The sequence below is a fragment of the Peromyscus leucopus genome, chromosome 4 (assembly GCF_004664715.2).
Source record: "Peromyscus leucopus breed LL Stock chromosome 4, UCI_PerLeu_2.1, whole genome shotgun sequence".
NCBI classification, from domain to species: Eukaryota; Metazoa; Chordata; class Mammalia; order Rodentia; family Cricetidae; genus Peromyscus; species Peromyscus leucopus.
The window spans coordinates 111460865-111482199 of record NC_051066.1 but is presented as its reverse complement, the minus strand read 5'-3'; the positions used below and the strand labels follow the sequence as shown (position 1 = coordinate 111482199).

The window sequence follows — 21335 nt, the reverse complement described above, 5'->3', positions numbered from 1 at the left end:
CCGAGTGCTGGGAATAAAGGCGTGCGCCACCACCGCCCGGCCCGAGCTAACTAATTTTTAAAAGATTTATTTATTATGTATATGGTGTTCTGCCTGCATGTATGCCTGCACACCAGAAGAGGGCACCAGATCTCATTAGAGATGGTTGTGAGCCACGATGTGCTTGCTGGGAATTGAACTCAGGACCTCTGGAAGAGCAGTCAGTGCTCATAACTTCTGAGCCATCCTCCAGCCCAAGTAATTTTTCACATTAATTCCTAAAATAAACAACTTCCCCAGTCTTCTCAATCTTGTCCTTGTTATACACATGGCCTCCAATGGTATATTATACAGAAACTCACTGTAAGCTTCCACGTCAAAGCTTAAGCACTTCTGGCTATCATAGTCTAACCATGTACTTTCTTTGCCAGCAGTTGAATACAGTGATTTGGATTTGTACACTCAATTGATACACTAGAACACTCAGTCTGGTGCTTACCACTTCTTCAGGGTAAAGGTGATCTGCTATCTTGCCTATCCTGGCTTTTCTTTGTGGCTCTCTTCTTCTTCTTCCCCTGCCTTGTTACTTGAGTTCCCTGCCTGGTGCCTGTGCCTACTTGGTGTTGAGAGCCTTGCCTTATAGTGACCAAAGGCATACCAAAGTCACACAATGTACACTCCTAGAATTGATCTGAACCTCCTCAGGTGAATTCAGTGATTGACACAGTGTGATTTCTTCCCTATTCCCTCTACCCACTTCCTGAACTCTCTCAAAAGTGACACCACAGGAAGTGGCGGCCAGGGAAGAGTCATGAGGAAGCCAGCTGCTCTTGTCTGAGACTAGCATGACGGAGGACAGGGTCACCACATCATTTCCATGCTCCCACACAGCCTGGTGAAGAAATAAACCAGACCAATGGCACAGATTCAAGTTTTTGGGACAAAAGCAGATCAATGATGAGAAACGTGGCCAGAGCTTACTTTTTAAGAGGAATGCGCCCTTCTGGAGTGACCTGAAGCTTGAGCTTAGTATATCTGTTGGGAAAGCAAAAAAGTTAGTCATTCATTTTAAAAAGTACTGAAAATAGGATACAAGAAGAGCTCAAGTCCATGTGCAGTGTGCTGAATTTGCCAAACTATCCTAATCTCCAAATTGGTACCTGGATGGTGAAATGGAACAATGCCTTTTTAGAAGCTTCCCAGAAGTTCCCCTCTTGCCTTCTTCTGGATTCCATCTCTGTAAATCATTGGCATGTTTACATTAAACAATAGAGATTGTCTTTGCTTGTTTTTGTCCCTACATAAAATGCAGTTGTGTTTTGGGTCTTGTCTTTTTCCCTCAGTGTTAAGTTTCTGAGAGACATCTATGTCCTGCTTAGTTATCAGAGTTTGTTTATATGATATTCACAAAGAATATAAGAACTGGATTGATCTCCTCATCAGCCTATAGACACAGAAGTAGAGAGTTAGAGCAACAGAACTCTTAACCACTTCTGGCAGACTGTCAAAAGGAAATGCTGCTTTGGGACACTGCATATACTGTGACCCAAAGATCCCCATATCCCGATTTGTACACAACACATTCATCAAAGCTCATGTGCTATAATTCCCACAGCAGCCCTCACAAGGGTCATCCATCTGGAATAGACATTTTCAGTAGATTATGATTAGTCAGCCAGTTTCACCATGCTGTGTCTCAGCTTGAACATTCTATTTCTCTCTCTATCTCATTTATTATCATTGTGTAGAAAAATACACGTTCTAGAAATATTCGTTGGATAAAGGATGTCAAGTAAGATAAACAGGGTCAAAAGAAAGGAGGAAATAAGGCAAGAGGCATGTTGGGAGGATCCTTAAGGTAACAAAATTAGGAGAGGGGATTATTCCATGATGAAACATTTTAGTAAAGACCTGTGACTAAAACTCACATAAGAACAAACTATAAAGTACCTGAGATGAGGTCTAAAACATTGGGTATGTGCTGTGGGTTGGTCTGTATGTCAAATTACTCTGATTTGTCAATAAATAAAACACTGACTGTCCAGTAGCTAGGCAGGAAGTATTGGCAGGACTAACAGAGAGGAGGAAAGAAAGAACAGGAAGGCAGAAGGAGTCACTGCCAGCCGCCACCATGACAAGCAGCATGTGAAGATGCCAGTAAGCCACGAGCCACGTGGCAAGGTATAGATTTATGGAAATGATTCATTTAAGCTATAAGAACAGTTAGCAAGAAGCCTGCCATGGTCATACAGTTTGTAAGCAATATAAGTCTCTGTGTTTACTTGGTTTGGTCTGAGCAGCTGTGGGACTGGCGGATGACAAAGATTTGTCCTGACTGTGGGCAAGGCAGGAAAACTCTAGTTACAGGTATGGCTCTGGAACAAGAGTGAAGACAGAAATATATTCAATGAATTAAAGGCATGTCTATTAACATTTCTGCTTGTGGTTTTGTTTGAAAGGTCCCCCAAGCTCCTGAACCACCAGAGAGTCACCAAGAGGAATACACCCATCTCCCTGCTGCTCATCTGGCATGCATCATTATTTTCCTTGGTCAAATAATTTTTAGAAAGGCTGATGCAATTCCAGGGTGATTGTCTAATCTTATTTCCTTTCTTTCTCCTCTTATTTTCTTTCTGCTTCTCCCTCTATTCTCTCTCTCCCCTATTGCTTGGTTTAATAGTCTGTAAGTTCCAGAATTCAACCCATTTGAATGAAGAGGTAGGAAGTTCATATGGTACCCATCAAAACTGTCCAGATCTAGAATAACAAGGACATATGCTGTCCATTCTCTTCAAGAGTTAACAAAAGGGAGAACCCAAACAGAGGCAGCAGAGGAAGCTCTGAAAAGAGCAACTCTGTGTTCTGAGCACAGCTGCCAGAGTTTGGAGATATCTTTTTTTTTGTACATCAAAAGCCCTGATCTTCAGGCCACCTCAGTCTGGTGCGCACTTGGTGGGAAGAGCCATCTCTCCTGGAAGTCTTCAAAACTTGAAGAATCTGTCCTCCAACCTATCCCAAAGGGAAATACACGTTTATGAATGTGAGAAGCCAAGGCAGCATAAACAGAGATTCAAAAAAGAGAAAGGGAATGGATTTAGAAGAAGCAACACCCTTAGCAGTACAATCAGCATGACTTACGCTTTCTCCAGAGATGCATCCCTGGACATGTTCTGAGCCAGTAGATTTGTGGCCAAGCTGAAAACCTCACTTGTCCATTCCTGAAAAATATAAGTCACACTTGAATTAGCTTAAATATTATTCAGGTGTAAATTATGCTTTTAACTTGCCTTCCAGGAAGACAGATGAATTAATTCAAGTTGGATAGGAACAGTTTCCTACCCAGCACCTCTTCTCTTTAAACTATTATAATTAAATTCAAATCCGAGTGATTCTCTTTTAAATAAGGACATGTATAAATGAAGATACAGTTTTCTGTCTTTTAAGTTCCTCATAGATAGAACTGCTGTGCTTTAACAACTGTACAGTTTTTACTATTTTTGTTGAATTATAAAGAATTATAATTATTCTATAACAGAAAAGTTTAAAAATGTGGTAAATCTATTTTCCAAAGAATGAGAAAAAAATCTTCTTCCTTCACCACTAACATAGTGGAGATTTATAGTAGGTTTTTACCTACTATAAAGTTTATAGTATTAGACATGGATTCCTGCTTGTGGAGTGAGCCTCACATCCAATCAGGGAGCACATGGTTACCCTTATACAAACTGAGCCACTGCTGCCTCCATGAGCATGTCTTGCAGGTTTGGTATCATAGTTCCTGGATTTGACATCTAGGAAAGAGCAATGATGCTTTCACCTCCCCTTCCCTCACCCACAGCCTACATAACACCATCTGGCACTGTGCAAGATACTAGTGGAAGAGATCTCAAACAGTTCTGGTGGAAAATCTAGAATCTTCCGATCTTTGTATTCATTGTAAAAATGATGTCTTTTAGTTTGGCACTTTTCCAACTTATGTTTGTTGTTATTCCTACTGCTGATTTTACTTAATCTTTGCATAGTATCTTTAAAATTGTGATTATTTGCTTTCTGGCTTAAAACTCTAATAATGTGCTATCTTGTAACAATGGGATACTTTGTACAGGACTAGAACAACAGTGGGTCAAGAGTGATTGGAAAGGGAAGGCAGACTGATTAAGACAGAAAACTAACTGAAAGAGCCAGAGGTAAACAAACATGTTAGGAGTTACAAGGAAAAGGAAATGATCTAATAGGAAAGAAGAGAGAGAGAGAGGGAGGGAGGGAGGGAGGATTCTATCTAAAAAGTAGAGTTGTAGGTCAGAGTAAAAGAACATTTCATGTGTGCTCAGACCAAAGACAGCAAGCGAAAATGTAATAGCATCAAAAGCCCATTCCCAGGATGGGCAGTGAGGAGAGACAGGATGAGGCTGAGCACTAGGGGGATTACTTGACAACAATGGCAGGAGGAATCTGAGGCTGAGCATGCCAAGACCTCAGTCAGGAGGCTGCAACAGTGCAGGTGAGGATGCTGAAGCTTTGACCTTTATGGATTAGATGTTGGGGGATTAGAAAGAGCGGCACAGGATAGCTATGGAAGGAAGATAACGTCATCTACTACAAAACTTGAGCGCACAGAGAAAAGCAAAGCATCAAGACAATGTTTTCAACGGCACGGAAAGCAATTTTACTAAAATTAGATGATTTGAATAAATAATAAATATTGCCACTAGTCTTAAAAATTTGTCTCTTTTATAGACTTTTCTAGAATAAAGATCAAACTTAGATTGCTCTGTGGCAACTTTATGTATCAGTGAAAGTATTTATAATTTGTGGGTTTGTTTAGAGCAGCTGTTCTCAACCTGTGGGTGGTGAGACCCTTTGGGGGTCTCATATCAGATATCAGATGTCCTACATATCATATATTTACATTATTGCTCATAACAGTAGCAAAATTATAGTTATGAAGTAGCAACAGAATAATTTTTTGGTTGGGGGTTACCACAGCATGAGGAACTGTATTATATGGTCACAGCATTAGGAAGATTGAGAAGCACTGGTTTAGAGCCAATTTCACACCAAATACAAAAGGAATTAAAAAGTTTCCAGAAATTTAATTTTAGTTTGATGTTTTAGGCTGAAAATCTAAGTCTTCCACTATATCCAGCCCTATAAAAATATAATGTGAGCCAAATGGAACTTTGAATTTTCTAGTAGCCAAATTTAACAAAAGAAAAAAGTACATAAAATTATTTTTAGTAAGATATTTATTTTAGTTCAGTATTTTACCTGTTTGAGCACCTCTGGGGCATTCCAAATAAGAAAATTCACATAATTTCATGTACTTGGTCAGTCTAAATATAGATGTAAAAATAAAAATATCATATAAAAATTACCTTCACGCTATATATAGAAGGTAATTATGAAACATAAATTGGTTTCATGTTTAGACTTGAATTCAATCCTCAAGATTTCTCATTAGATTGGAAAAAAAGGAAAAAGTTCCAGAATCAGAGGCATATCTGGTGGCCATGGCTGCCGATTCATCAACACAGGTTTTCTAGATCCACTGGTCTCTCTATGGTCCTTTCACAGAAGAAACTATCATGTCTTACTTTGGGTTGCCCAGAAGCAGATCCTGAGATGAGGTTTTATGAGGATTTGGGCTTATTACAGTGTTCCATGACAAAATTAGAGTAGTAGGCAGGAACAGTCAGTGAGGAGATGGAAGGGTGAGAACCAAGCGAGGTCCTAGCAAGACTGACATCCGTTTAATCCCATCCTGTGCAGAGGCTATCCCAGAGCTGAGTTTGCTGACAGGTGAGGAGTATGGGTGTGGAAATAATTGTGCTTGTTAGTTTTGGTGAAGGGCTACAGAAAGAGGCAGAGAAAGACAGATGCAGGCACTCTGGTCTCTTTGTTATCAAAGTGTGTTCTAGCACAATGTCCATGTGGCTGATGACAGTGTAAGCAGAATGACAAAGAACAAAGTCAGCGCTCTGCTAGAATCCTTCCCAGTACAGTAACTAGTAGTGTTTTAGGATTTTTTTGAGTAACAGAAGTAGCCACCTTGTACAAGAAGGAATATACAAACAAGCTCTGGGGTAACCGGCCCATGTATGGAGCATTTTTCAAGTTTCACATGTATTTGCATCAGGGTTTTGTTGAAGAGAACTTGTGCCTTCAGTAGAGCTGAGGAGGGGACAGAGGTTCTGTATTAGGAGTTTCTGGGCAAGTCTTGGCTGTACCACAACATGAATGGCCGGCCATGTTCTAGGGTCAACATGTAGCGCTCCAGAAAGCTTGTTAGAAATGTTGATTTCAGGCTCCACACCCCATCAGAATCTATACTTACCCAGGAACTCTTTATGTGTTTTATGTGCATCAACATTTAAATATACAGCTGGGCCAAAAGCAGCCCGCTGAATAGCAGGACAGTCCAGGATCTGGCTTGGGAAGCTTTAGCCCAGTCTTTGTTTATTCCGTTCTCAAGCAAATAAATAGATGATTTGGGGCTGTTGAGTTTTGCATAGCCCCCAAAGACCTTGCAGCTGTGTTAGGAACAACATGGCTAAAGAGAAGGGGTCAGAGCATAATGAAGTATGAGGAAATAAGAGTCACTGCTAGAGATCAGATTACTGGTTTCTTGGACTTCAAACCTGAACTCAGGAGAATATGGACTATGCTTTGCTGTGGGACCAGTGGATCTTACTGGGACTTTGTTCTCATAAATCCAGTGCTGAGCCTATGGCCTGAGAAGGGCAGCTTCTTTGGTGTAGGGGATCTGGTCTTTCCTTTCAGAAACCAAGGAAGGACCGTCACTCAAGTTGGCTTGGCCCCAGCTGTTTAAATCCGGAAACTTCTTAGAGGACAGTTTCAGTCTTAGGTTGAAACTTCTTCTTGGGACAAAGACCTTAACCTGAGAAGATGACTAAAGATCAACTGTGTGGAATTCTGCTGGAGTTTCAGTGCTCCTGTTTCGATCCCTTCTCCATTCCCTCTCCTCTCAGATGCCAATTTAGGCAGATTCAAAGATATTTTTCCTACCATATCATGAAGGTAGTGCCCTTTTATTTCTAGAGCTATTTAAGTTCTGAAATTTGTGGCATATGATTTCATGTGTTTGCTTAATTCTACGAACACTTATTAGTCACATGTATCAATTATGCTGCTGACAACTTTGAATATTTATTACATTCTGAAGGGAGACCTTTGCATCCAGCAACTGGCTCTCATAATATTTTTCTAGGATATGGGTAGTTATTATCCTCATTTAGCAGAAAGAACTCACAGGTTCAAAGCACTTATAATTTCTATTGTGGCTAATACAGTCGCTGCTTGGGATCAGATCACTGGTTTCTTGGACTTCAAACTTGAACTCTTAGATGCTGGGTTCATCATTGTGTTGTTCTACAAAATTCAAGGACAGCTAATCTACACAACTGAACAGATGAATAAATCCACTGAACTGCATTCAATTGCCAACACTGATTTATGACTTCCTATAGCCAGGCTATGTTGCAAACATTTTATAAATAACTAACTCATAGTCCTCTCAATGCCCTCTGAAAGACAGTATATTGTCAACAGCACATTTTGCAGATGAAAAAGCTGATGCAGAGATGTTGAATAAACAGCGTAAGGTGGGCACAGATAATTAGGGGGCACTTGGAATTTGAACCCAGGTTTGCCTCTCTAGTTAAGCACTTTACCACCCCCTTAGAAGGATGAAGTGTATGAAGTAGGGGAGAAACAAGAAATGATCTAATGGAGAGAATATGAGGCCAGCCACAAGATGCAGAACTGATGTCTTGCAGCCCTGATGGAGATGGGCACCAACTCAACTCAAGTTTCCTTTAGTTCCTATACAGAGAATTACAAAAAAAAAAGATTCAGCCCTGACATGATTCATCTTTGTCCTTCATCCAAATACCATCCAAGCAGTAGTTCAATTAAATGCTCCCAGTTTTGAGAACAAAAAGGAATTCTCCAGGGCTAATTCAGCCTCTGGATAAGAAGAGTAAACATAAAAAGACTGTGTCTTTGGAAAGAAATGTCGTTCTTGCCAATGTTTCTGTTTTCTACTCTTCTGATTCATGTTATTTTAAATGTTCTAATGTATTTATATTATCTTTCATTTCTGAGTATTTCATTTTTTTGTTACACATATAAAATACATGGACTGATGTAACTAACACATTATCTCTAATCCAAATTTGACAAATATTAACATTTTGCCACAGTTCCTTAATTACATTTTTTTCTTAAAAAATTTCTTAATACTTAAAACATTGTAAACTGTTGCAATACAGTTTAAATTGATTCTTCCCTATGTTCTCCCCCCCTCCTTTTTTAACTTCTCTTTCCAGGAATAAGCTCTAGTTTGAAAGGTAAATATCAACATTGCATCTATTTTTATATGGCATTCTGAAGAGGGTGGTATAGTTCAGCGTCAATAGACTAAGACCTGAAGACTCAATCTAGCCTTTCATCTGTTTTTTTCTTTTCTTTTTTTTCTTTTGGTGGTGGTGGCAGGGTTTCTCTGTGTAGCCTTGGATATCCTGGAGCTCACTCTATAGACCATGCTGGCCTCGAACTTTCAGAGATCCTCCTGCCCCTTCCTTCTAAGTGCTGGGATTAAAGATGTTGTCAGCAGCCGGTCTACAGAGTAAGTTCCAGAACAGGCTCCAAAGTTATACAGAGACACCTTGTCTTAAAACAAACAAACAAACAAAAAATTAAAAAAAAGATGTCTGTTTTATAAATAAAGTTTTATTGGAACATAGACATACTTCTCATTTCTGCATTGTTTGTAGTTGTGTTCATGCTATAATGGTAGAGGTGACTATTTGTAATGGAACTATCCCTGAAATGTCAATACTATGTAGGCCCTCTTAGACAATGTTCTTTATCTCATACTATGGCACCCTCTATGCTTGAAATTCAGTGCATAAGTTCCTGTTTATAATCAATATTATTTCTTTAAACAAGGCTCTTTCACATAGGTCCAGTTAGTTTCAATTCCCATATTCTTCCTCTGAAAGAATGTATAACTTGAGAATCTCTACTTTTACTGATAGATATTTATCTTTATTTATTTGAAAATGTTTGTTTCATGCTTCATTTTATCTTAGGACATAGCCAAATGATTCTCTATTGTGAAGAAGATAAAGAATTCTAGGATTCCAGCATTTTTATCAGTATTATTTGCTCAATGAAATGATACTGTGCATTCTTACTGGCAGAGCATAAAAACTTGTGCTTCTTGCATTAAAACAAAGCCATCTGCTATCATTAGACATCCAGAAAAGTTGTTCAAATCTAACTGACACAATATGAAACCCTGCAGTAGTTTTCATTGACATCCTGACCCACCAATGTAGTTGAGCATTGCTTTATGTATTTGGGAGCTATTTTTTTTTTATTTTTTAAAAATGTCATACTTATATTCTTATTTTTTTGGCCCTCTGCAACAGAGCAAGTGCCCTAAACTCTATCTAGCCCCATACTTACATTTTCAACCCACTTTTCTTTTAATTGTTTTAAAAAGGTGCAGAGTTTTGCTTGTTTGAGGACTGAGTTCAAACACATCCACTAGTTTCAGTGACACTGCTGCTAGGAGAAGCCAGACGTACGCAGTGGTTGCAAGTTTTGAAAGGATTCCATGGCATCATGGCATGTCCGTTTCCCAGGGAACGGCTTCAACTTACTATTAACCTGGTCGAATCACATCCAAAGGCAAAGTGTAGCCTCTTTCAGAAATATGTGTTCATTCAAAATTTTCTTTGAGGAGGTGAAAATATTCTAGAAGGTCTCTGAGTATCTCCCTGTTTATACACATATGCATATAAATAATACATTATATAAGTATATACATACATACAGAATTATAAATCAATGCATACTGCCATAAAGGACTAACAAGGCTCATGTTCTAAAAGTAGATACTTCCAAAGTGTCCAATTTGACAGCTGTATTGTAATTATGTATTAAAAATTATTTTGTGTGTGGTCCATGCATGTGTGTGAGAGCTACACTCATCTGAGTGTATGCATGTGTACATATGGAGGGTAGAGGGCTAGAAACTGACTTTGAGTATCATCTTCTATTGTTCTCAGCCTATGTCTGAGACAGTGTCTCTCACTGATCCTGGAGGCTGCTATTTGACTAGACTGGCTACCTGGCAAGCCCCAGGGACCTGCCTGTCTCTGTCCTTTTCCCCAGCACTGGAATTACAGATGTGTACTGTCATAACTAGATTTGTGTATGCTGAAGTGCGGAAGTCTACCAGAGACCAGCTCCCACCTTGCTCCTACCTTTAAAAGGATTCTTAGGTGGAAGAGAGAGGAATGAGGAAATATTTGGTAGAAACTTAGACCTAGACAACGAGGAGAAAGACAAAGACACAGGACAGCTTTGGGAGGCCCTGGGTCAATACCCAGTTGCACCTAGAGCTTTATTTAAAAAGGCTCTTTATAATATGCAAAGGGGAGAGGCAAAAGACTTCCCCCTTGCAAGATCAAAGCATACCATACAGCCAAGTGTAGATCCTTCAAAATACCTGGTAAACACACCTGTGGTCAAATCATCTCCTTATGCAACCCTGCTGGGTAAAGCAAGCTCAGATTTTCTGACCCTGAGTAAGGTCTCACTAGGAAGCCTCTGTAGGTCTCCACACTGAAGATCTAAAGAGCCAGCACTTCCTCTACAGAACAGAGTCCTCAGTCCTTGTGATGACATTTTAAATAAATATTTTAATGCCATTTTAGGTTCAATGCAAAACTGAGTGGCAGGTACAAGGGGTTTCCATGTTTCCTCTGCAGCGCCACATGAATAGCTTATTCCATTAATAAATATTCCCCATCAGAGTGATAAATTTGTTACAATCAATGAACCTACATTAACTAATTATTATCACCCAGAGTCCACCTTGTATGTTAAAGTTTGTTTCTTGATGTTATATGCTCTATGAACTTGAGAAAACCTATAATGGCACACATCGGCACTTATTTATCAGAGTAGCTCTCCTGCAGTAAGCATCCTCTATGCCCTATTTATTTACCTCTCATTTTACATAATGAGTTTCAAAAGGGTCTTAGGATTTGCCATAATTTAAAGCTAGATATTTTAACATCTGTCACATGTTTTAAATACTTCATATTCTACTTACTGACAGTTGCTAACTGCTGTCATTTTTAACAGTGATTTCCAACTAAGTCACCTCATCTGTGGCAGCAGCCTGGTATGTGAATGTGGAATAACACTTTATGGCCCCTTCAGAATGGCCTCGCCTGCCTGAGTATGTGTCACTACCCTGCTAGTGTGAAACAGAATCCATGATGTAGGGTATTTTTCTTAAGGATTCTGTGAAGAATCTTTCCATGATGCAAGAAGTTCTATGTATTGCATAGCCTGTGTTCAAATCAGAAAAGACTCTAAGAGAAGTCACTGCATGTGTGCTCTGAGACAGAACACTCAGAATGTTAGATACGATTCTAGAACTGTTTTCTTGTTATTTGGAAACAGAGCAGGTCTTAGATCCTATCATCATAATGTTCCTATTTTCATCTCGTATGCAAAGAGAAGTGACTGTCAGTCACAAAACTGCAAGTCTACCATCCTTGCTACAACAAACCCCAAACAAAAAGTGTACTAGTATCAAGTAATATCAGTGTTGAGACACAAATATTATATTGCTCAGCTGATATAATATCAAGGAAAGATGCAGTATTATTTTCAAATGGCTTTAGGCTACAATTGGAAAATGTGTAACTCAAGCTAACTTGGGATATAGAAGAATTGATCAAGGACATCGAGTTATTTATTGTAATGGAAGGAAAAAACTGGACAAATTGAAGAAGAAGAAATGCATAATAAACCAAGACCATGAAGAATCGAGTGTGAAAGCCAAGGCACATTCTTTACTGCTTTTGCAATGAATTTGCAAACAGTCATTTTTTTCTAGATGACATGATTTCTTTCCCTACCAGTGAGCTCTTTCCTATGGCCCCATCTGCACCAAGTTGTCATAGATAGTGGCTTCTGTCACCACAGAGAATCTGGTTGATTTCTTTTCCTCTAGTATAGAAGAAATCTGGGACTGGTCTAGCAGGTCTACCTTTGGGGACAATCAGTTCATGTCAGAACCTTGTAATACTTAAGAGGCCAAATCCTGAGCTAGGTGAAGCAGTACGTAGAAGAAGGGGTGTAGAAAACACTGCATTTTGCTTAAGAGCCCGGGGACAAGGATGTGTGCCATCCCTTAACATACATGGATCTCATCATACTGTGACTGATTTTACAAACTGGGTGATTAAATTCTTAGTCACTGAGTTAGACTGTCTGACGCACTTGTAAATGAAAAATACTTCTATGCCCTCAAGGTTTTGTCTTTGGAAGTTAACCCCTATGTCTCCCCTATAGTTCTAAGTTTTGAACATCACTTTTGGCTACAGGGTTGGCGACTTGGTTTGGTTTGTTTCCTAGCATAATGTAAACTATACTGGAATGGGTTTGAAGAAAGTTGGGGATGCTGGGTATAACATGGCTGTGGGAGTTCTCCAGTAAACAAAGTATGAGAAGTTTCATGTTGGGGTTTGGAGCATCTGTCCTGAAAGCACTGGCCTGCTCCATGCCTTGCTTTGTGCTTTGTGCTATATCGTAAAGAACTGATGGCCAATCACCTTTCTGCAGTCAAGTGAAGCAGCACTGTGCTAAATGGTACTCTAAAGGTCTCGGGAGGCAGCCCCATGCCTGGAAGAGCATTGCATGTGCACAGCTCCACACTTTAGTCTGTTTTTGACAGGTGTTAGGTCTAGTACAATGCCAGACTTCTTAGAAGAGTTATTTGTTTGTCTGCATACAGGGAAAGTTCGGTGCAGTCACATCAGACTCAGATTATATTGAAGAGGATAGTGTGAGAAAAATAAAACCCTTTTGTGTTAGTTTGAATATGTTTTGTCCCCTCTGAAATGCATGCTGAATTTTATTTGTCATTGTGGCATTAGGTGATAGGGTCATCAAGAAGTAAGTAGATCAGAAGATTAATGGTTCTCAGGGATTATGTTAAATCCTGGAAGTGTGAAGGAGTCCTCATTCTCATGGGACTGAATTAGTGACACAGAGTGAGGTATTAAAAAGTGTGGCACTTCTCATGTTCTGTCTTTTCCACTGAACTTGCTTGCCTTTTATGTCCCAGTCTAGGGTCTTGGCCAGATGTGATTCCTCACTCTTGAACTGCAAACTTCAGAAAATGTTTAGCTAAATAAATATTTTTTTACAAATACCAACTCTCTATTATTTTGCTACAATGCCAAAAAATGGACTAAGAAATCCCTCAAAGAAGAAGTAGAAGCAAAAAGACAGGTAAGTGTGTCTGTTGAAGTTAGACAAGGGAGGTCTGTGCCATCACTGTGGGCTTCGAGGGTACTTTTTTAATCAGCTGGGTGGTGGTGGTGGTGGTGGTGATGGTGGAGGTGGTGGTGGTGGGGGGGGGGGGGGGGTGGTGGTGGGGGTGGGGTGGAGGTGGAGGTGGAGGTGGAGGTGGAGGTGGAGGTGGAGGTGGAGGTGGGGGGGTGGGGTGGGAGGAGGAGGGGGGGGGGTGGTGGGGTGGGGTGGGGTGGTGGTGGGGGGGGGGGGGGGGTGGTGGTGGTGGTGGTGGTGGTGGTGGTGGTGGTATTTCTTTCCAGCTAGTTTCCTTACTCATTCCTGGTGTGTAGAACCCCCAAAGATTCACACCTATGGCTCCATGTCAACTTGCCATATTCTTGGGATAGTGCCCCTCCCAGACCCTACTGTCACTTTTATGAAAACATTTGCTACTAGTCTAATCCTGATAGAGTTGATGTCAGTTATTTTGCCTGTGGCTGACTCAATACTGTGTACTATGGATGATAAAAGTGTATAACCAGGTTCTGTTTTTATAGTAGTTATCTAATCCTGCTTATTTTTAAAGATATTTTATTTGAAGTCATTAAAACAGAAAGTTTTTTTTTTTTTTTTTTTTTTTTTTTTTTTTTTTTAACACAGCTAATTCTACAGTGGGAAGAACTCCAAGAAGGAAACGGGGAGCAATCACTGTTTCTTGGGAGTTAAGTGGTGCTGCTTATTTGCTAAACTGAAACGTTTGACAAAATTAAAACTGCATTCCTTGAAAATTGAGTTGTAAGTATGCACAGGTTGTTCCTCGTTAACTTATAACATAATGACGGAATTCTGCTAAAACGTAATTTTCTCATTTGGAAATCGATTTGTTTTAAATACCTTAATTATACCTCCTAACTTTATTTTAAACCCACTAGCAAACCGGTTTCTTTTCCTGGAAATGAGAAGGGGCTTGGCCCTTGTTAGGAATCTGGATCCTGATGGTCCCTCCTCTGCCATAAGAGCTACTCCTCTGCTTCTGGATTTGAGCACTTCATTTATGTTCAGATTGTTGAACTCTCTTCTAGATGGTTTGAAGGTTTTCCGCACTGATCTTCAGAGCTGCTATTCGCCACATCTGAGCTGTGGGGTTACCATTAAGTGCTGCCCTTCTACACTTTGGCCTAACTGAAGGCCACTGTCACCTATACCAGCTGCACATCCACCCAAAATTAACTCAACAACGTGCTTAGCTCTAATGTGCTCTGTTGCACATGGACAGTCATAGGAAAGTAGAAGTTGCTGGGGTTTCGGGGAAAATGTGACTTCCTGATGTGGGTGATCCTGAAAACACACGGATGGCTAGGGATGGGAAAACATCTCGTTCCTGTTAGGCTGGGTCTATCCATTTGAGAGACCATTTTACCTTCATGTGTCCTGATATACAGAGGAAAAACATGATAACAAATAATATACAGCTAGGAACTGCTACCTTTCCATGTTACCATTTGCTTTAGTGTATCTTGGCCCCTAACTCCCATGCTACACACCACTTTGGTTCTTTCCAAAGACTTTGCTCAGTTTCTTAAAAGATAAACTCTAAGATTTGTGCCACTGGAAGTAACTGGCTATAAATTATTCTGCACAGCCAGGAGAAGGGAATGAAGGGGACAGCAACTTGTCTGTTTTCCTTCAGTTATTCGTCTCTTTGACATCCCCTGCTGGGGTACATACACACACATGTTCCAGATTGAACCAAGGCCCTCATGCGTGCTTCTCTGAAGTACACATCCATTCTTTTTTGCTCTTCTCATCCCAATTCCCATTCTCACTCCTTGCTCTGCTGACCAGTAGTACCCAAGCTCAAACACCCCGAGCTGTTTCTCAACAGGTCTCAGTGTTTCCTAATGGCCCCTTGTATTCTCTTAGAAACTGACACTTATATTTCTTTACCATCAATTTCATAACATCTTAAGCAGGGTAAGAGGACTCAGTGCTCATAATTCAATGTTCTAAGGCTATTTTTCCTCCCTAATTAGCTGTGTGGCTCAATAAAACTACTTAAAAACAACAACCCTGTAATCATCCTTAGCATCTTCTTTTGTATCCTGTTATACAGTAAAAAACGTCAGCAAATATTTGGCCTTGGAAGCATAACAAGAATCCAGTCTTTGTTCAGAATTCAGCCCAAGCACTTGAGCATTCCTTTATCTTTTACTTTTGCACACCTGCAAACAGTGATACCGTTGAAGTATGGCATATCCAACCCATCCTTTGGTCACTCATAACAATAAAGATGATGCTCACAGTATCCACATGTTTCTGAACTAGCATCACCTCTCATCCTATACATTGTTATTTTTCTGCTACTACAGAGTGTCTGCTTTCAGCTAAACTGGCCTCCTGAGGCCTGCCATCATGCTGCGCCTTCTCAGGATCCTGTCTCCCTTATCTTCTTCAGGCTTTCATTTACTGGCATCCTCTCATCCTGGCCCTTTCTCAACAATGTGTTTAAAAGCCAAGTGCTCTCCCTCCCACTCTCCAGCACTCCCTACCCTCCTCTCCATGTCACTTGTCCTGACATGTTTTGCTGTCGGTCTACTCCCAATTTGAATGTTTGGTTATTTCTCTAACCTTAGCCCTCAAAACAGTGCATGACAAACAATGGGTAACTAAATATTTGTTAAATAAGTGGATATTACTATATAGCCATTAAGAAAAACTACTAATAAGTTATTTCCAAAAACTTCTTGTTCTCTTTAGTGATGTATACATTGCTTGGGAGCACTTAGCTAGCCTCCTCAAGACAGTGACTGATATCCAGGGAGAGTCACCAGTCTCTCTCAAAGAGTGCCAAAGAACTGTTTTTCTCCAGGACTTTACATAAGGAGGGGAACATGAGACAAAGTCAGGCTGACCGTGAGCTCTTCTTCTCTCCAAAACCCAACAGTGATTCTGTCTTTTCTCTTCATTCCTCCCTCCTGTTCCTTCTCCTTTCTCTCCTTCTGCTCCCTCCCTTTCTTCCTTTCTATTATTATTAATTATTACTATTATTATTATCATTTTAAATAATTTTCCTTTTCTCCTTCTTTTACTTCTGTTTTTCTTTCTGTGTCCACGTGTCTGCTTCAAGCCCTGTGTCTAAGAAAACACATTGAAGGCACACTCAGCTGCCAGGCCTCTGAAGTCAGGGGTGCCAAGGAGTGGGGAGGAGGTCCCTTGGCTCTGCACCCAGGGGTGGATGGGTGAGGAGAGATGCCATGGCTGAGCTGGTTTTCTGGCTTGCATTGCTGGGGCTAGCAGGACTTGTACACATGACCATCAGAAAAGCACAATTATTTCTGTCAGCAGGTTTATATGTTCCCTTCACTTTAGCTCAGGTGCCTCTATGTGGGATCCTGATTGGCTCCATACAGCTCATGTTTAACACATGCAGAAAAGTGACTTGAAGGACAGAAGGCAAGAGATGCTTTCTTCCACAGTCCCAGCATGACAGCTGCTGTGGCTTATCTGTGAGTAAGAAAGAGATGAAGTCCAAGTTGCCCTTTCGGCTCTTTTTATTATGAATCTCTCTCCTCTGACTTTTAAATTTTTATAAGAGTGTTCCAGGTGGGTGACATTTTCACAATGTAAAATTCAGGATTTATCTGACTAACACTCCTGCAAAACTCAGGTGCAGACTGCGGGGAAAATTGTGTTTTCCAGAGATGGACTCCCATAGCTTTCAGACAAGAGTGCAGTGGATGGAGCTTAGCCTGTGTTATGATTGCTAGAGGAGAGCTGAAGATGATGTCAGCATGGGTTGTTTAAACGAGAAGGTCAGAAGTAACAAAGAATGAAGAGCTCATAAAATACAATAAATAAAGTGTCTTTATGTCACGTTTCTCAGCAGTCACTTTTGGCATATCCACCACCAATAACAAAATCACAAGTAGTGCCCCTTATTATCCCTAAGCACATTATGGAATATCATTTATGGCACCTTCCCGCCTTTATTATTTTGCATTTAAAGAAAATTCAAAGTTTTAGTTATTGACTACTTATCACAAATTGGTCCTGAAATGAAAATAAACTGTATATTTTGAAGAGTATATATTAGTGTTTATAAATCTTTACCTCAATGTAAATGTTTCTATAATAAAAAATATGACTTATCTTTGGGGATTTGTTTAAAACATATAATACTATTAATTTTGAGGAGTGCCAATGAAAATTTGCAAAATTTTTTTGCATCAAGTTCTGTAGCATGAATCTTAAAAGTTCTTATTAATAAAATCAAACCTGGGACCGGTTATTGGGGTGAATACTGGAAGATCAGAGAGACAGAACAAGCCACAGTTACCTCACCTGGCCAACTTCTCAGCTGATCTTGATTCCTCAGACTGGAAGCCTCTGTGTCCCCATATCCGAATGGCTCTCAGCTGAACTGTGCTGCTCAAAACCTAAAAGCTTAACCAGTCAAATGCTTCTAGTTTCTGGTCCTCACACCTTATATACCTTTCTGCTTTCTACCATCACTCCCTAGTATTAAAGGCTTGCTTCCTGGGATTAAAGGCGTGAGTCACCATGCCTGGCTGTTTCCAATGTGGCCTTGAACTCAAGATAGATCCCAGATAGATTTCTGCCTCTGAATGCTAGGATTAAAGGCGTGTGTTATCACTGCCTAACTAGTGGCTTTTCTGTTCTCTGACCCCAGGTAAGTTTATTAAGGTACACAATATTTTGGGGAACACAATACCACCACAAAGTTCCACAGTAAAAATGGCCCAGAAGGTCTCTTCAGCTATTTCAACTTAATTTCCAACTTCCCTCGATTGGTTGTAATTTTCTTTCTCTTCCTCCCTCTTCTTGTATTGATTTGTTAGTTATTGTAGTTCAGGTCTTGAATTTAGAGCTACCCTCTATCTCAGCTTCCCAAGTGCTAGGATTATCCATGCCTGGCTAGTTTTTTTTTTTTCTTTTTTCTTGAACATCATCAACAACAACAAAAGTCCCCTCCATGGATCAACTTCCCTCATTTCTTTAGCTGTAGGTGTCAACTGCTAGGAAGCAGAAGCTGACTTCCATATTTTAAAAAGTGCACAGTGACTGATGGTATGCAGGCAGAAGGAACAGGGGTTCTTGATGGCAACAGGTTGGGTTTGGGGACAATTATGAGAATAGAAGTCATTGTAACTGATAGCAAACCTGTCCTCCTACTCAGAATTTTTGCAAATTATGGACAGAAAATCATAGGAACATTTCATGCGAGGAAGCTAGAAACAACCATCCATTAGAGGAACCTCAATTTCTTCTACCCTGAAGGATGAGATGATTAGAGTCCATGATGCTCAAAGCCTTCAGGGATTTGACATTTTCTGTGATCTACCAGTTGTTCTCAACAATTCAAATGCCTCCTTTCCTTTACCCCTTCCTCTCTCTCACCAACCCTTCCTTTTTTCTTTCATTCTTTCTCCCACCCCTAAAGACACTCGCTGGCCATCTATCTATCACCTACTCAACTAGATTCCTGTGTCCAAGAGTGACCCAGCTTTGCTGTTTGTTCTTACTGGCTCACACAGCAAGGGCCCTGCATTAAACACTGCATTAAACACACCAGCAGGCAATTCCAGAATAATGAATGCAGCAGAAGACATGATGATGTTTTTGGCAAAACAGAGAGAATAGTGAAAGATTCCTTGAGATTTTGGGCTGGAAAAAGAGACGGTGAATCTCAAGTGAGGTCTACACCTTATGCAGAAAGACAGGTAGAGTTAGAAAGTAAAGAGAAGTTTCTAGAAAAGCAGGTAGCTGACAATCATCAAGACCTGTCAAGAGCTTCGATAAAACAGCCCGGAGGAAGAAGATGAGGGAAAGATGTGGGAACTCATTATAAGGGGCAGGGAGCTCAGATGCTCCTAGGGTGGTGGGCAAGCAACTGGTGTGGATGAAGTTAAGCAAGTTTCCAGGAAATCTCACATTGTAATCTTCAAATAAGTGAATTAAATTCTCCACGACAGAGTAGCAGAGGCTCCTTTTTAGAAAGTGGAGATCCTTAAGACTAATGTTCAGTGCACACAAAGTGTTTTGGAGAGTGCATTCTCTCTCTCTCTCTCTCTCTCTCTCTCTCTCTCTCTCTCTCTCTCTCTCTCTCTCTCTCTCTGCAATAGCATTTAAAAATGTAGCTAGAAATTGACCATATCTATTAAGGCAGAACATAGAAAAATCTACGAGCAGCAATCATGCTTTGCAGTGTATGCCTCCGGGAAAGGCAGCTGTATGGCTTCACTACTGTGATAGCCTTAAATTAGGAACTGTCAGGATGTCTGTCAAGTACAGCAAAAAGTACAGAATACTACATAACAAAGAAAATTAATGAAGTCTACTCATAAAACAGAGAATACTAAACTGGTAAATCTGGAATGGCAGACAAGAATGGCTACATTCCATGAAGAGCAGATGCTTGGGATCCTGATGATGCTAGATTTTACTGGTTGGCTTTAAATCAGGATGCTAGTAACATGGGTGTGCTTCCTTTCCAAAAGTCCTCCACAGTGTAGTTAGGATATGAGCACTTTTCCAGATGCTTAGTGGCCATTAGTATGCCTACATGGAAATGCATGTGTTTTGTTTTGCCCTTTTCTAAATGCCTAAAAGAATTTAGTGCTAAAGAGAGGTTAAAAACAGTGGTATTTGCCAATGCCTGTGCAGTAAGTCACATATAATTTCCCCCTCATGGCAATTATTGGACATCTCAGTCTCAACCTATTGGGCTCCAAAGCTGTTGAGTGCACTGCTTCCCAACAGAATAGAGCAACATTAAGGCTAAAGTCTGCCAAAATAGGTGATAATTAAAAATAAACATGGGGGGGGGGCTTACCAGTATGGCCATCAACTTAGTATTTTATATCATAGCCTGGACCTCAAGTGCTGCCTCTCAGGTGACAGATGACTTCACTAATTTCATGGAACAGGAAGAGGGAGGGCAAGGAGATGAGTCTCCTATTTCGCTGCCACTCAGGGATCACATATAAGACCCATTTCTCCTTAGACCACAAGCACCAGGCTTCCTAGAACACTGACCCTAGAGGTTTCACCATGGATGATTACAGAAGGAGCTCACTAGATCCCAAAGGTAAACATGCTGGAAAACATTTGGCTTTCTGAATGCAAAACAGTGAGGCGGTGCCTTTGCCTCCTTTACATAGTGGGATTCCTCTGGGCTACATTCCAGGACAGATTTCATTGCTGGTTGAGCTTCTCCGGGAAATGAGTGTTCCCTTAGCAGTTGTAATCCAGGTCCCTGAGACCTGAAGGTGGACACCAACATATGGCAATCATGAGATGGGCTGCCCTTGCTCACAGCACTTCACAGTTGTCAGCTTACAGGATGCTGCTCACATTGCATGTGATCAGGACATAGTAGTAGACACACCTAGAAGTCAGTTTCTCTGCCACACCCCAAGAGAAAAACAGGATATAGGATAAAGAGTGGAAGTGGGCAGGCAGAAGAAAACTATTTTCTCTTCAGACACACTGGCCAACTGAAAATTTGATCTGATGAGTCAGTTAGCTTACTTGAAATGACAGGAATTTTGTGGGTGGATGTAAATGACCTCCTTTTTACAGTCCACAGTAACCTTACGAGTTAGGTCTTCAAAGTAATTCACTAACTAGTGAAGAAAAATGCTTGAGAAATCAAATTCTCATTGTTCTCACTGAGTGATTGCTGGCTAAAATTCGACTTCAGTGATAAGAAAATTGAGGTAATCAGAAAGAATTTCTTCTCCACTCTGTTCTGCTACTAGGACCATCAGTGTACTCTGCTTATTCACCTGAGCAAAGTGCCCATTGTTTCCACCTAAGCTCAGCCTCTCTGAGCAATAGAATAAGGACAGTCTCTCCCACACACTGTGTGTGTATATGTATGTACATATGTGGTGATATAATGTTTATAATTTAAGAAATAAAGCTTGCCTGAAGATCAGAGGACAAAGCCAGTCACAGAATTAGCCACAGAGGTTTAGGCAGTGGTG

At 40.4% G+C, this 21335-nt stretch overlaps 1 protein-coding gene across 2 annotated transcripts in view; it reads right to left on the bottom strand.

Annotated features, from left to right (window-relative positions):
• Positions 1–21335, bottom strand: part of Plcb1 (phospholipase C beta 1) — a 701254-nt gene that overhangs the window by 224273 nt on the left and 455646 nt on the right. For both annotated transcript variants that reach the window (XM_028884530.2, XM_028884531.2), the window contains exons 5-6: positions 3118–3197; positions 961–1014 (exon numbers count right to left, since the gene is read on the bottom strand). In XM_028884530.2, the coding sequence (XP_028740363.1) occupies positions 961–1014; positions 3118–3197 (134 nt within the window). The remainder of the gene's footprint in view (positions 1–960; positions 1015–3117; positions 3198–21335) is intronic.